Source organism: Medicago truncatula, chromosome 1 (genome assembly GCF_003473485.1).
Source record: "Medicago truncatula cultivar Jemalong A17 chromosome 1, MtrunA17r5.0-ANR, whole genome shotgun sequence".
Classification (NCBI taxonomy): Eukaryota; Viridiplantae; Streptophyta; class Magnoliopsida; order Fabales; family Fabaceae; genus Medicago; species Medicago truncatula.
Window position 1 is genome coordinate 51,366,215 of NC_053042.1, and position 16,171 is coordinate 51,382,385.

The 16,171-nt window shown below is 31.7% G+C and overlaps 2 protein-coding genes and 1 pseudogene across 2 annotated transcripts; all 3 read left to right on the plus strand.

The window, feature by feature from the left end:
* The first annotated feature begins 1,721 nt into the window (after window positions 1–1,721).
* Window positions 1,722–7,854, plus strand: LOC25485270 (cysteine-rich receptor-like protein kinase 10). The gene is made up of 7 exons (XM_013614459.3): window positions 1,722–2,689; window positions 3,192–3,311; window positions 5,617–5,774; window positions 5,881–6,091; window positions 6,219–6,456; window positions 6,653–6,803; window positions 7,251–7,854. Exons 1-7 carry the CDS (start codon window positions 1,867–1,869, stop codon window positions 7,593–7,595), a joined length of 2,046 nt encoding a protein of 681 aa, XP_013469913.1. The 5' UTR covers window positions 1,722–1,866; the 3' UTR covers window positions 7,596–7,854.
* A 4,609-nt stretch (window positions 7,855–12,463) lies between these two features.
* On the plus strand, window positions 12,464–13,353 carry LOC120579370 (cysteine-rich receptor-like protein kinase 25; the record flags this gene model as incomplete). Its single annotated transcript, XM_039831396.1, has 2 exons — window positions 12,464–12,493; window positions 12,631–13,353. Coding segments are annotated over exons 1-2 (753 nt in total), but the record flags the coding sequence as incomplete, so codon positions are not given.
* LOC25485273 (cysteine-rich receptor-like protein kinase 10) lies at window positions 13,288–15,377 on the plus strand (annotated as a pseudogene).
* The last annotated feature ends 794 nt before the right edge of the window (window positions 15,378–16,171 follow it).

Below are 16,171 nucleotides of genomic sequence, written 5' to 3' on the forward strand. Positions count from 1 at the left end.
GCCAAGGATCTGTTCCATATTCTCAGGGAGTGAGTTAATTTTTCTGTTATTTTTGTAAAGGTCTTGTTGTCTTGTTGATGTGTAATTTATAAGTATATTTGTGAAGATTTTTTGAGTCTTAAAATTTGTTTGGATCTTCAAGGATTCTCTTCAAAAAGTCAAATATTACAAAAGTTGTAACTTGCAATACATTGAATTTACTGAATTTTATAAAAACTCACTAATACAGTCGTTGCATTCCCTTAAAAATTCACATTTATAAATGATTAAAACAAAATTTCCTTGGGAGGTTTCCTTGACCATGATAGAGTACTACTGTGTTTGAAAACCTCCATGGCTCTATCTTCTTCTCATCTCTCCATGGCTTCGTTTCCTTCCGACCTGTCCACCGCTCCTTTACTTTCGATGTGTCCATGGTTCTTTCCGATTTGTATTACACAAGTTTTAATGTTTTTCTCGTTTCGATCTGACCCATGTCATCTCTGTTTCCTTTCAATCTCGTCTACGTTTCCTTCAGCTAGTCATGTTGTCTCTGTTTTCTTCCCCTTTGTTTGTGCCTCTTTCCGATTTATATCGTGGGAGCTTCTTCGTCATTTTCGTCCATGTAACCCATTTTTGTTATTTTGTTGGGCTGGAGATTGTACGTAGGATCTATGGTCTTAACTTCATCCAATTTCTTGCTAATACAAATTATAAAGAGGGAAAATTATGCATTGACTTAATATTGAAAAAGCATGGTAACAATGATATTACATCATAAATGCTAAAACTTTACAAGCTCAGGCTAGGTGTTTCCATTTTCTTCCTGTGTGTTTGATTATTCCAGTTTATTTTAGTCAATTTTGTGAAAGAATCCAATTTCATTGAAAGAGGAGAACTTGGAGGTTAAGCATCAGATGAATAAGTTAAAATCTAGTGTACGTTTGTTTCAGCTTTAAAAAAAAAAAAGATTTTGTGTTAAAAGAATCTAGTGATTTTTTTTTAGAAATTTTAAAAAAAATCTGAAGTTATTTTTGTTTGACTATTGCCCATAAAAATCCATTTTTTAGTTTTAACGTGTGCATGTGTCACCTCCTTGTTTTTAAAAAAAAAAAAAAAAAGATTTTGAGAAAAGTAAATCATAATAGCTTTTCATTTTAAGATCAAAATAGATTTTTTGATAAAATGATTTTTCTAAAAATCCCAAACAAACACACAAAAAATAGATTTTTTCTAAAAAGTCTTAAACAAACGCACCCCTAATTTAATGAAAAACAATCGTAGCAGTACTATAAAGATAAAACCGGTCAATAGGTAAAATGAATTAAAATAGGCTAAACTAACCTGCACTTCGTCCCCTAAGTTTTAAAATGTTGTGACCCCATGTTTAAGGAAATATGCTATTTTGATCCCCTAACATAAGGAAAATATGTTTTTTGACCCCTTACCTTTACAAAAAGTTGCGATAATGACCTCTTTTTTAGGACACGTGGCGTCTTCTTAGCAATTTTGGGCCGAAAGGGGCAAAAATTGCATTTTTTTTAATAGGGAGTAAAAATTGCAACATTTTAAAAGTTATGGAGCAAATAGTGTAGTTTAGCCATTAAAATAATGGATGACATGTGTTAAAAGATTGTGTCAGTGGGTGTCACTCTAACAAACATTTCACTTCTTAAATTTCAATAATTGATAGATAGGATAGGTACAAAACAAGAAGACTTTTTGCGAAGACCGACTTTAATAGTTTTCAACTACCACAGCGTGTGTACTTATACCACGAATTGCTTATTTTCTACATTAATTCTAACAGTTTCCTGCAAAAAAATCAAAATATTCTTCCATCTTTTTCTCACAAGCACAATTCCAGAGTAGAGACTAGAAAGTACTATGATTTCTAGGCGCTGTCTTCTGTTTTTACTTCTTCTGTTTTTCATACTTAAATCTGAAGCCAGCGACCAGCTCATTTTCCGCTACCATGAATGTGGAAACTTCACCGGCGATAGTGCCTACCAGATAAACCGTGACACTGTTTTAGAACTAATATATTCCGACAAAAAAATAGACTATGGTTTCTACAATTTCTCATATGGTGAAGGACCCGACAAAATAAACGCAATAGGCTTTTGTAGAGGAGACATTAATCAAGAGGAGTGTCGCGGTTGTTTGAAAAAATCTGCAACCCTTCTGACAGATCGATGTGGAGAACAAAAAGAAGCAATTGGTTACTATGACTTGTGTATCTTACGTTATTCAAATGATTCAATTTTTGGTATCATGGAAACTAAAACAAGTAAGTATTTCGATATGGAAGGCAAAACAGTAGGGAATGATGCATTTAATCAGACACTTATTGATTTGTTGGATGAACTTAAAAGTGTGGCCATTGATGGTGATTCGCGTAAGAAGTTTGCTGAAAAGAGTGTGAAAGTAATGAATGAATCAAGTAGTAGAAGTGATGTTAATGACACTATTTATGGTTTGGTTCAGTGTACACCAGATTTGTCTAAACAAGAATGTACTGAATGTTTGGATTCGGCTTTCGGGAATTTTTCAAGATGGTGTATGAAAGGTTGTATGTATCTTGGTCCAAGTTGTTCATTTAGATATGACATAGTTCCATTTTTCCAATCCATTTTCAACAATACAGAGTCACCAGCACCACAGCCTTCGAAAGTAATTGCTCCTGCACTTTCTCCTAAACCACGAAAAGGTATACATTTCCCCTTATTATCCCTATATTTTAAGATCCCATTTATTTGTGAACTTTTTTAAGTATTTAGTTTCTAAAATATGTTTATTTTATATTTTGTTAATAAAAAATGTGAGATGTCCTCTAAATAAAAAATTGTGAGATTTTTTAAATGAATCATTGTGATTGTTAGAAGATGAAATGCTACTTAAGAATGATACATAATTTCTGGAAATAAGGAAAACAATTTTTTTTAGCATTTTTATTGTTTCTTAAAATATGCACACAATTTATAAGCTAGTTCCTCTATAATTAACTGAGTTTTATTGTACCATTAAACATGAGCATTTTATTGTTTCCCCTTTGATTACTTCTACTAGATTCATATAAGAGTATAAAGTGGGATTTTTACTAATTATGAGAAATTTATATCAACTCTCTCTTTTTAAATGTCGAAAGATCAAATTTTACTCTCTGATATAAAAACCAAAATTGATAGGATCCATTCTGATTTCTTGATTAGGAAAGAGCAGGAAAATAACAACGGCGATCGCTATCGTTGTAGCAGTTGTTGTGGCTGGCATACTAGTTATGGGTATATGCATTTATTTTGAAAGGAGAAAATCAAGACCTGAATTTGAAGGTACGTACGTAAGTCAACATAATAAGTCTTCTCTTGTGAATTTCTAACAAAAAAAATACAATAGGCTATGATTGGTTTAGATGAAATACGATAGGAAAGTAGAAAGACTATACTCTTGATGTTTACACAAATGCTGAAGAGAGAATAAACAATTCATTGGGGCTCACTGATTTTTCGATGTTTTCCTTTAGGTGACAAAAAACTAGTCATCACATTACTTTAATTTAACGTGAGCCACTTTTTGTAAATGGCACCATTATAAGAATCTAATCTAAAGAACCTTTTGAAAAAATCTAAAGAAATATATTAAAACAACAATATCTTATAGCAATCAGATTAAATTAAAATCATTTCGCGGTGTGTAAAGCAATCAGATTAAACAACAATATTTTATCCAACATACATGATCAATCAAACAAGCTTTTGAAGCAATTTTCCTTTATTGTTTTGTTTTACCTTACTTTTTATTTTTTATTTTTTATGAATTTGTTATTTTAGTATCTCAAAAAACATTCAATCAACGTATTTAACACTCTTTGAAGTAGATATAACAAGACTTATATATAGCCAATGAGCACAACTAACTTAACTAACTAGTGTATCGTATTATTATAGCTTGCTATTAATTCTAAAATCCCATGGAAGTTGGTATGGATTTATTTCACTTTTAGCTTGAAAAATACAAAAAAAAAAAAAAAACATCAGAAAAGCATCGACCAAAAAGAATATGAAATGTCGGAAATGCTTTGGGTTTTTTTAACCATCCATTCTTTTAGAATCTAAAATGTCAATATATAAGGCCATAAAGAATGAATTTTGATTTCTTAACTATCCATGATCTTTATAGATAAGAAATAAAATGTCAATTAGACTAAAAAGGAGTTTTGATTGCTTATAACTATATATTATCTTTATGAATAGAAACTAAAATGTCAGCTAAGCAATGGAAAATGAATTTTGATCACTTAACTATTTATGTTCTAAATGGATACAAGCTAAAATGACAATTCGGTTAAGAAGAATGAATTTTCATTTCTTAACTAACACGATCTTTATGGATAGAAGCAAAAATGTCAATGAGGCTAAATTAATGAATTTTTCTTATCCATCCATTCTCCTCGTTACGGATAGAAACTAGAATGTCAATTAAGCTAAAAAAAATGAAATTTTGCTCAACTATCTATTTTCTTTGTAAATAGAAGTTAGAATACCAATTAGGCTAGAAGAAAGAACAATATGACCAACACTTTGGTGTTCTTGAGAAATTAAACTTTGACAAATGCGATCTTCATCAAAACAAAATATCAAATTGGTGCATAATTTAATTTTTAAAATTTCAAGACTGTTTTGCTTTGATCCGTCTCTTCTACGTATATCTAAAGATTTGTTTAAAGATTGATCCGTCTCTTCTAATTAAGTATATCTAAAGATTTGTTTTCCTTTGAAATCTTGATTTAAGTTGACATGACACATTGTTACTACGTTCTCTCGAATCCAAAGTGAATTGTTGTTGGAATTGGTTAATCATCACACCAATCAAGATATCTTTATTTTATTTCTATGCTATTCCCTTAGTATTGCACATATTTAAAGTTTTCTTAGAGAGGTACGTTAGTTGAACTAGGAGAGCTTGAAGGTGAGATCCATCCATAGCCTGATGCTTGATCTTGATGAAATATCTCGTGGTTGTTGTTTCTTGAAGCTGCTTTGGTTATTTCTCTTACAAAATGGAACTCAAAAGTCCAAAAACTGATGAAGGTCAAATCAAAATTCTAAAGAATTGAAATTCTTTGAATATCAAATCTATCTTGAAATTTGAATCTTGATTGGAAATCTCAAGAATCAAATTGAAAATAGAGAAACAAAATAAATCAATTAAGCTTCAAATGAAAAAAAATTCAAGAAAATTTTGAGAAAGAATGTAGCAGAATAATCATCTCTCTAATATCATATTACAATTCTAGATAGAATTTATCGTTGAGAGAAAAGTATAAAAAAATTTATTGATTAATGAGAAAATAGTTGATTACATGAAGGGGTTCAGCAAAGCTTATTATATCCAATGAACACATTTAGTGTTACAAAAAGATGACCTATTATGACATAAATACACATCATCTTTAATGTTTTAAACTTGAACCATTTCATATGCTTTTTCATTATGTACAATAGGGAAACTATATAAATAATATTTATACAATAATTGGGGAGGAAAAGAGTTAAAACTATGAGTTCATGTAGACTACACATATTGTGCTATAATATCAACTAAAATAACAAAATATTTGTGAAAACACATATCCAGGCCAAGGGAAAAATGAAGATGAATCTGAAGCTGAAACTGGTGATGATCTTAAAGTTGGAGATTTGTTGCAATTTGACTTTGAAACCATCAGAATAGCTACAAGCAACTTCTCTGATGCAAATAAACTTGGTGAGGGTGGTTTTGGAACTGTTTATAAGGTAAAATAATTATCTTTTTATTTTTTTTATTTTTTTATTGAAACACTCAAACACATGCATATATCATGATATTTTTCTTAGATCTAAAGATTTTAATTAATTTTAGGGTACACTCCCTGATGGACAAGATATTGCTATCAAAAGGTTGGCTAACAATTCTAAGCAAGGAGAAACAGAATTTAAGAACGAAGTGTTGCTGACAGGGAAGCTTCAACATCGAAATTTAGTTAAACTACTAGGTTTCTGTTTACAAAAAAGAGAAAGACTACTAATTTATGAGTTTGTCTCCAATAAAAGTCTTGATTATATCATATTTGGTAAGTTGCAATATTTCCTTTGACCTTACCTTTGCTTTTCTATGATAAAAGAAAGAGATATATGTCGAACACCTTTTTAAATTATAAAAATTATATCTTTATAATTTTGGCTTGGGTAATTATGTAGATCCAATCAAGCGTGCAGATTTGAATTGGGAAAGACGCTACAAAATTATAAAAGATATTGCCCGTGGTCTTCTTTATCTTCACGAAGATTCTCGATTACAAATTGTTCACCGTGATCTCAAAACAAGTAATATTTTACTAGATGACGAGCTGAATCCAAAAATTACAGATTTTGGCATTGCAAAATTGTTTGATGCCAATCAAACTCATGGCATGACAAGCACCGTTATTGGAACTTAGTAAGTACTTAAGAAATGCTAGAACTAGATTATTTTTATATATTTGAGGGAAAATGCTAGAACTAGATGATGTGATATTCCTCATTTCCAAATGACAATTTTATTAAAAAAAGGTGAAAAGTGAAAATGAGTCATCATAAAATATCGAGTAACATTTTATATTTACATGATCGAACCTAATTGTTTTGACATACAGCGGATACATGGCTCCAGAGTACATTAAACATGGAGAATTTTCGATCAAGTCAGATGTGTTCAGTTTTGGTGTAATTATTTTAGAAATTGTTTGTGGCCGGAGAAACACTAAGATCCGTGATGGGGACAATACTGAGGATCTATTAGACATGGTACGTGTTGTGCCTTTTACCTGTTAGTTATTCCCATCTTTTAAAATGATCAAAAGCATATCGCTCGTTTATTTTGTGGATTTTTTTTTTATCTTTTAGAATTTTCTGTTAATTTTACTTACTAAGAATATCACAAAGACATAAAAGACTTTTGAGGTAATCAATTGTGTCAATATTTTATAAAAATTAATGAAACTGTCAAAAGAGTTGTTTTCATTATTTCCTATAAATCAATCCCTAGTAACATTTCACTTTGTCTCTTTCAAAATGATTCACTTCAAGAGACGAACTGCGTCTTTCCACTAGAAAATTAAAATGAGCAAATTTTTAACAATAAAAATAGAAAATATTTTTTTTCAAATTAAAATGAATCTTATAGTTAGAGATTTCTCAGTCAAAAAATTGATTGTATATATTGTTTTTTCTTTTTTGAGCAAATTCTTTCAGGCATGGAAAAATTGGAAGGCAGGGACAAGTTCAGATATCGTTGATCCCATATTAGAACAAGGTTTAAACAAGAATGAAACAATGAGATGCATCCATGTTGGATTACTTTGTGTTCAAGAAGATATAGATGTGAGACCAACTATGAGTTCTGTTCTATTAATGCTTAATAGCACCACTTTCCCACTCCCTGAACCTTCGGAACCTCCATTTTTAATGCAACCCAAAAGGGCATTATCTATATCATTAAGTGAGCAATATTCAGGTCCCACAAAGTCAACTGATTCAGGATCAGGAAGTCAATTTACTCAAGGATCAACAAGTAAGTCCTCGGTTACAGATCAATAATAATGCAAGAATGAAGTGATTGTGAAAATCTTTTATATTTGATTGAATTTTGTCTTTCTTTAAGTCTTTACTACTTTCTTTCAAATTCTGTAACATAATGTGTTTAGTAATCCTTTCTCTATAGTTTATTTTTTGGTTGGTGTATGTTTCGGTTGCTTTGTAATAAGACTCCACTTAGATATATTTGTGATACAGTTTAGTAAAATTTGCTCACAAGCGTATTCCAATTATATATCATATATCATATGGTTTTATATAACCCAATTATTTACATATCTATTACCTATCACATTATCCATGATATGTTCGTCGTGCAATTTTGTGATTTACTATCGTAAGCACGTTAGACAGAAAGAATATTTAAAGAAGCACGTTAGACTGTGTGTGTGTGTCGGTGTTTATAGAACTAATGATGAGAGATAACAACTGGGTCCAACCCAATGTATTCTTCGGAGAGAAAGTGTTTATAGAAGGGGTGGTAATGGTAATGACAACGACCGATATTAGTGATGATTTACCTAAAATGAAAAACTAATAAAGAGTGAAAACAAGTGTATATATGATGTAAAATTATGCTAATCGAAACGTCTAGTTGACAGAACGGACAATCTCCCTTTAATGATTTTCAACTACCACAGCTTGTCTATTCACCAAAAAAGTTAAAAATTAATGAAAGAGCTATGTAATACTACTCTCTACATTTATAAAGTCTCTTTCAGTATTTTGCACAAAAACTCCACTAATTCCATCATCATTATCTCACAGCCAAGCCAAGTCCAGGGGAGAATGCTTTCTTCACGTTGCCTTTTGGTTTAACTTCTTCCTCTGTTCATAATAAAATCCAAAGCCGACGACCAAATATTTTTGCGCTACCACAAATGCAATGAAAATCTCAGAAACATCACCAATGGTAGTGCATATTACATCGTTTTGGAACAAATATGTATTCCAACAAAACGTTAGATTATGGTTTCTACAATTTCTCGTACCGAGAAGAAGCTGACAAGGTAAATGCAATTGGAATCTGTAGAGGAGACATTGAACCAGAGGACTGTCGTGGTTGCCTGGAAGCATTCACAACACTTCTCTCGGAACGATGTGGAATACGGAAAGAAGTCATCGGTGATCCGGCTTTCATAGAGCTCACAAGTTGGTGTATGAAAGGATGTTTGTATCTTGGAGCTGTTCATTTAGATACGACATAATTCCGTTCTTTCGGCCCATTGTCAATAATACATTTTCCTCCTAAACCTCGGAAAGATATCAATTTCCCCTTAATTATCCCTATTTTTTTTTTTTTTGTTTAGTTTATAAACTATATGTTTATTTTAATTTGTTAATAAAAATGTGAGATTTTTAAAATGAATCATTTTGATGATTAAAAGATGAAATGCTACTTAAGAATGATCATTTCTGAAAAAGTTTGATATAGTAAAATTAATACAAATTTTATAAAATAAAAAAAATTATAAAAATGTTTTTTTTTATTTTTTTTTTATGGTGGCCGGGGTTTGAACATATGCATTGTCCATACCAACTGAGTTAAGCTCACGAGGACATAAAAACATTTATATAAAGTAAACATGACTTACACTAAACAAGTTTTATTAATTAAACTAACATACAAAACACAACAAACCATTTATATTTTCAATTAAAAAGCCATACAGTGTTTATTGAATAGAAAGAAAATTAAGAAGTGTTACGGTGGTGTTGGTAACATTTTTTTTAAAAATGTCTCAAAAACCTGTTAAACAGTGGTAACCGGTTCAATGTTCCTAATAATTATACGGCAAATTCTATGGTACACCCAATATATTTGAGTGTACCGATACATCCACTCTTTAAATTAATAGTTAAAAGAGTTGTTTTTTGAAGATTTTTTTTTTTATCATTTATAATTATAACAACTAAATCTTATTCGTCAAAAGTGTCAATGAAATAATTTTTTTTTTTTTAATTTTTATCACTCATAATTGAGAACATTGATTATTTTTTACGATAATATGTAAAAATAATTACTATAATTCTTATAAACAATGAAATTATGTTTTTTTTCTAATAAAATGATGTTCAATAAAATATAAATATTGACAAATAGCTATTTATTACAAAAATTATCGTTAATTTATAAAATTATGAAGCAAGAGTACCGGTACACCTCATTTTGTGAGTGTACCATAGAAGTGTAGGCAACATATAAAACATACGCACGTGCGTGCGTGGCATTGACGCACACATATATGACTGCAGTTATGGTGCATAAGGAAATCCTTATATGCACCCTGCATAAATTCAAAAATGGTTTTTGTGAGTTGTATTCTAAAACCATTAGATGTACTTAATGGTTTCCAGCACCCCTCATATATCATAGTATGTTTTGTATAAAATTATGCCAAAACCATTTTGCTGTGGAAATGGTTTGTGTGAGTTGTACTCCAAAACCATTTCTGGATTTATAAAGGGTGCATAAAGATTTCCTTATGCATCATAACCGCACCCCCCCCCCCCCCCCACCCACACACACACACACACACACACACACACACACACACACATATATATATATATATATCAAGTGAGAGGAGTTTTATTGTGAGAGATGAGAGGATTGATTTATAACGATTAAATTTATATCAACGAGTAAGATTAAACTGGTCTTTAAACAATGAGTTACACTCAATCCATTTCAATATGTTCCTCCATGAACATTCCCATCTTTGGTGATGCACTATCATCATACCATTACATCAGATCCAATGTTAGTGATTAATATTTAGAATTTGTCAAACTTTATGGTACAATGCATCTTTTGTGTTTGATAAAATGCTTCGACCAAATTTTATTTACTTCTCTAATCTCCGTAATGTGATTATTCTACACCTATGTTCATTCAAGGTGTTTGGTTTCTGCACAATGAACGGAATTGTTTGTTTGTAATGCGATTATGTGGTAATTCTAGATTCGATCTTAACTAAATTATTGGAATTTTGATAAGAGTCATTTGGATGAAATAGCTTAAGCGGATTAGGAATAGATATGCTATTATTACTTCACCATGAATATATAGAGAAATGGTGGTTGCAATCAGGTTATTACTTTAATATATAGATATGCTATCATTGTCTTGTTATCCAAAATTGTTGATCCAAATGTACTATTGTGATTTGCTTGGATTGTGTAAAATTACTTATGTGATTTCTATATTCAATGTGTGGATAGACAACAAAAAATCCTATAGATAATCCACTTTTTCTAATCTAATTTCAATCAATAATCCGCTTTTTCAAAAAATTTCAGTCAATAATGGTTTTTGGTAGACTCACAATTTTTTAGTCTAGACAACTTTGCGATACTTTTTACAACTTCTCAAAATTATAAATGTGTTACATTTTTTTCTTGTTACTAGAAAAAAGATATTCCAACAAAACAATAGACTACAGTTTCTACAATTTTTCGTACGGAGAAGAACCTGGCAAAGTAAACGCAATTGGAATTTGTAGAGGAGATATTGAACCAGAGGATTGCCGTGGTTTCCTAAAAGCATCCACAACACTTCTCTTGAATGATGTGGAATACAAAAAGGAGCAATCAGTTACTACGACTAGTTCATCTTACGCTATTCCATTGAATCCATTTTTGATGTGATGACAACATAAACAAGTAAATATCGAAGCCAGGTTAGTGGTTGTCGCTGATGATGTGTTTAATAAAACGCGTGGACAACATCGACTCAAACGTACTGAATATTTCAATATTGAAGACAGGTTAGTGCATGGTTGTCTGGATTGATGGATTTAAGAGTTAGAGATTTTATTGTTTTGATCAAATAAAAGAAATGCACATTCTCGCGGCGACATGAAAATCCAGCACTTGTCCAATAACTTATTCTTGTGTATTGTTAATGGACTTATAGTATATCATTAAGCCAACTTGTGTTATAAGATATTAATGGACATACGCAGAAGAACATGTATATGTTTCTTGGACAAATTTTATTGGGTACAATTCCAGATAGAACTCATAGTTTAGAGAAAAGTTTATTGATCAATGAGAGAATTATTGATTACATGAAGGAGATGCAACAAAACTTATATAGCCAATGATCACAACTCGCTAGTATAACTTAACCAACTAGTCTAGCTAATTGTTATAACTTTCTATTACATCTAATATCCCCGCAAGTTGAAATGGATTTACTACACTTTTAGCTTGAAAATAACCTAGGGAAAACATCGACCCAAACGTGAAAATGGGGGAGAAGAAAAACCAGAAAAATAGAGAAAATGGTAAATTTTTGGAGAACAAAGTAAAAAAATTAAGATAATTTGATACATTAAACTAAAGCATACACTGCAAATATATGGAGTCCAGCCGTAAACTTGTGTGCGAGACTGAAAATAAAGTTTGCCGTACATTTGATTACTAGACATCATTACCTAAATGCACTAGACATCATTACATAAAGACTACTTTACTTACTAACCAAGCGACAATCTTATCACGACACTTGATTAAACAAGTAGCAATCTAATTATGACAGAATACAACGACAAAAAATAATTAAAAAAACAAAACCGAAAAATATCAATCTCCCACACATGAATGCATTATCTACACGATCATTCAAGATTGAAGATTATTCATGATGATCTCAAAGCTAGTAAAGTGTTGTTAGATGATTAGAAGAATGAGAATAACTATTTTATCAAATTATTCTAATTAACTATTGATTTTTTCACCACAAAAGTAAAACAATGTTTTAGGAATAGTGTATATGATATTAATTGAAGGATACAATTGAGAGAAATGATATTTATTTTAAAACAAATTTTTCTCTCTCTAAATTGACACTCATTTTAAAATCGATGGAGTATGATTTTGGCATGGCAAGAATAGTGAGTGTGGCTCTAGATCAAGACCGAGGAAGTACGTATAAAATTGTTGGAACATAGTAAGTATAGACTTGTTGGAACATGTAGTACAGACTTAATTTTATAATAACAATTTTTTTCTATCTTTTTTTTATATGTAGCATCTCCAATTTTATATCAAAATTCTGTTTGTATGGCTTACCTCTTCAACATCATCAGCATCTCCAAATTACAATGATATTTACTGTCCAAACAACAAAACCTACGAACCGAACAGCACAATATTCAACACAAATCTCAATGTAGTCCTCTTCACTCTCGTCTCCAACGCTACCCAAGGTGCTGATTCCTACTCCTCCATCATGGGTTTTGGAACCACAAACGCCGTCAACGGTGTTTTCCACTGCCGTGGCGACGTTTCCTCCACCACGTGTCAAGACTGTGTAACCACCGCAGCTAGAGATATCACACACCTTTGTCCCAACCAAACGGAATCAATAATTTGGTACGACGAATGCATGTTGCGTTATACTAGCCGTTACTTTAGCCCCACGGCCAGTCTTGTCCCAAGATTGAATTTGAAGAACAATACAGACATCTCTATTTCTACCCATGATTTGGTTAACTATAACCAACTGTTGTTAAGTTTTTTGGGAAGTTTGGCTACAGAAGCTTCGGATTCTCAGACAGAGAAGAAATTTGCAACCGGTGAAGAGAGCTTCGACTTCAGAGGCTATTCAAAGAAGGTGGTTACAGTTTATGGATTGGCACAGTGTGTTCCGGGAGTGACTAATGTTCAGTGTGAGGGGTGTTTGGTAAATGCGTTGAGATCTCTTGATACATGCTGTGAAGGGGCTAGAGCTCTGCTTGCGTGGTGTAATATCAGATATGATTTATACCGGTTCTACAATACAACCGGTGGTGATTCAGCTTCGCCACCGGTTTCTCCTTCTTCAGGTAATTTAACTTTATAATTGGCACATATAAATTGTTGCAACGCATTACTTAGCATAGACTTAATACTGATCTAATTGTGTGAGCATAACATAACTGGAGTTCTTCAAAAGTATATCAAGATATATGTTAACTTATCTTGCTTTTTACTTTCAACCAATGTTTTTTTATTTATTTTACTTTTCATTTTTATTTTTTTGTATCGGTTTCAACCATGTTGAAGCAATCATGGCCTAGCTAGCTACAGGTCTCACTAGTTAGATGCAATTTTTAAAAGATTGCATTCAACTAATGCATATAATTGTTAATGCAGGAACGGAAAAGTTTGGGATGCTATTTACTCATGAGAAGATCAAGGTGGAAAAAATATAAAACTCTTTTGAGAGAAAATTGTAAGTAAAAAACTGGTTTTCCTATTGTTAATAAATAAATAAATGTTCTTTTACACATAAGTAATTCTGAAAAACTTTAAGAGAAGACATTTAGCTTGCTCATGTTTAAGATTCCTGTATATTTATTCTTACAGTTGGTGATGAAAGTGCCAGGTTACAATCACTACAGTATAATTTGGCGACCATTGAAGAAGCCACAAAGAAATTTTCACCCGAGAATAAAATTGGCAAGGGAGGATTTGGAGAGGTTTACAAGGTAACAAATCATAAGCAAAGGATAAAGCATTATGGTTTTTACTCTCGGTCAATTAATCAGTTGGTTACAATTTCAGGGTGTTCTTATAGATAGAAGGCAAATTGCTGTGAAAAAGCTATCTCGAAGTTCAGGACAAGGTTCAGTAGAGTTCAAAAATGAGGTTTTAGAGATAGCCAAACTTCAACATAGAAATTTGGTGACTTTAATAGGTTTTTGCTTGGAAGGCCAAGAGAAAATGCTCATTTATGAATATGTGACCAACAAGAGTCTCGATTACTTTCTATTTGGTAATAAACCTGTTTTTCTATGTTCATCTTTGGGTTTAAAATTTTGTGTTGATAAAAATAAAAATGTTCAATATTTTTCTGACCTTGATAGATGTTTTGATGACTTATTTATAGATCACAAGAAGTCCAGATTATTACACTGGTTTGAAAGTTACAAAATTATCGAAGGAATTGCACATGGAATACATTATCTGCACGATTATTCAAGATTGAAGATTATTCATCGTGATCTCAAACCTAGTAATGTATTGTTAGATGATAACATGAATCCTAAAATATCTGATTTCGGCATGGCAAGAATGGTGGCTCTAGATCAAGATCGAGGAAGTACAAATAGAATTGTTGGAACATAGTAAGTAGTATAGACTTGATCTGCATTTGACAACAAGATCCATGTGATTTAACTTTAACTAATATAATTGGTTTTTTGTTATTAGTGGCTATATGTCTCAGGAATATGCAATGCATGGACAACTTTCAGAAAAATCGGACGTTTTCAGTTTTGGAGTCATAGTTTTGGAGATAATTAGTTCAAAAAGAAATTCTCGTTCTCTTTTATCAGATAACTCCGATGACTTCTTGAGTCGTGTGAGTACTTATTTTTAATAATTCGTTTCTTTTTGTTGTTCAAAAGAAGAATAAGGATTATATTTCTATTTCTATCTAATTCATCGAATTGTTGCAGGCTTGGAGGCAATGGCGGGGATCAAACACCATTAGAACTAATAGACCAAGATATAAAAGAATCATGCAACCATAGTGAAGTGGTTAAGTGCATTCAAATTGGTTTATTATGTGTTCAAGAGAAACCTGATGATAGGCCTACAACGGCAACGGTAGTTTCGTATCTCACTAGCCCTTCAGCTGAGTTGCCATTTCCAGGAGAACCAACTAAGTCTATGCATAGTGAAATACTGCAAAAGATGGTAGCAGGGGAGTTGAGTTCAGCTTCTTTTTCAACAGTCAATGAAATGTATTCATCAGTGGTACCAAGTTCTACATTATCTGACAATGCTTAGAAGTTAGAATTCATGTAAATTGTTACTTCCGAATTCTTGTTCGTTTATAAATTGAACTAAAATGATTTTTAAATGTTTATACGTCGAGTGATCTTGAAGCCTACGTGGTTTTCAAGAAACCTTGTTCTACAGTTTTCCATCAAGTTCGGTTGTGGTTTTCTTTGAATTTGGAGTTTTTCACTTAAAATTCTTGTGCGGTTATTGTGTCCCTTGATACGGAGCTGATGGGGTGTGCGAGGGTGTATAGGAAGGAGTTGGATAACATACACCCAAGGCTGAAGGCGGGAAACACAATACAATGTCTTCTAATGGTCATTATAGTTTAGCATATTAAGATGTAAAGGTGGCATTAACAAAAGCTAATGAGCTGCAGAAAAGGAACAAGGGAAGTTTGTGTTTTCTACAACAAATGTTAAGGAGTATGGTAGTTAATGAGGAAAATCTTTAATTGAAGTACCGTAGTAGATAAGTTCTTATAAGGCTATAAGCATAACTGCTACAACAAAAGTGTTTCTTTATGGAAAGATATAAAAAAGTAAAACATGAAATTTAAGAGCATAAACTCCTGAGACAATTTGTCATGGTATATTTCCAAGGAAAACAGTATATAAGTAATACAGCAGCAAAATCAAAGAGAACTAGTTACAAAATCATTTGGTAAATTCTATTACAGGGACCTGAGACAATGATCATTTACACATATACATTAGACATACAGAAAACAAACAGCATAGAGTAGGAATTGCGAAGACAAAGATAATAACTTCTATAAGATATATTTGATGGGATCAATA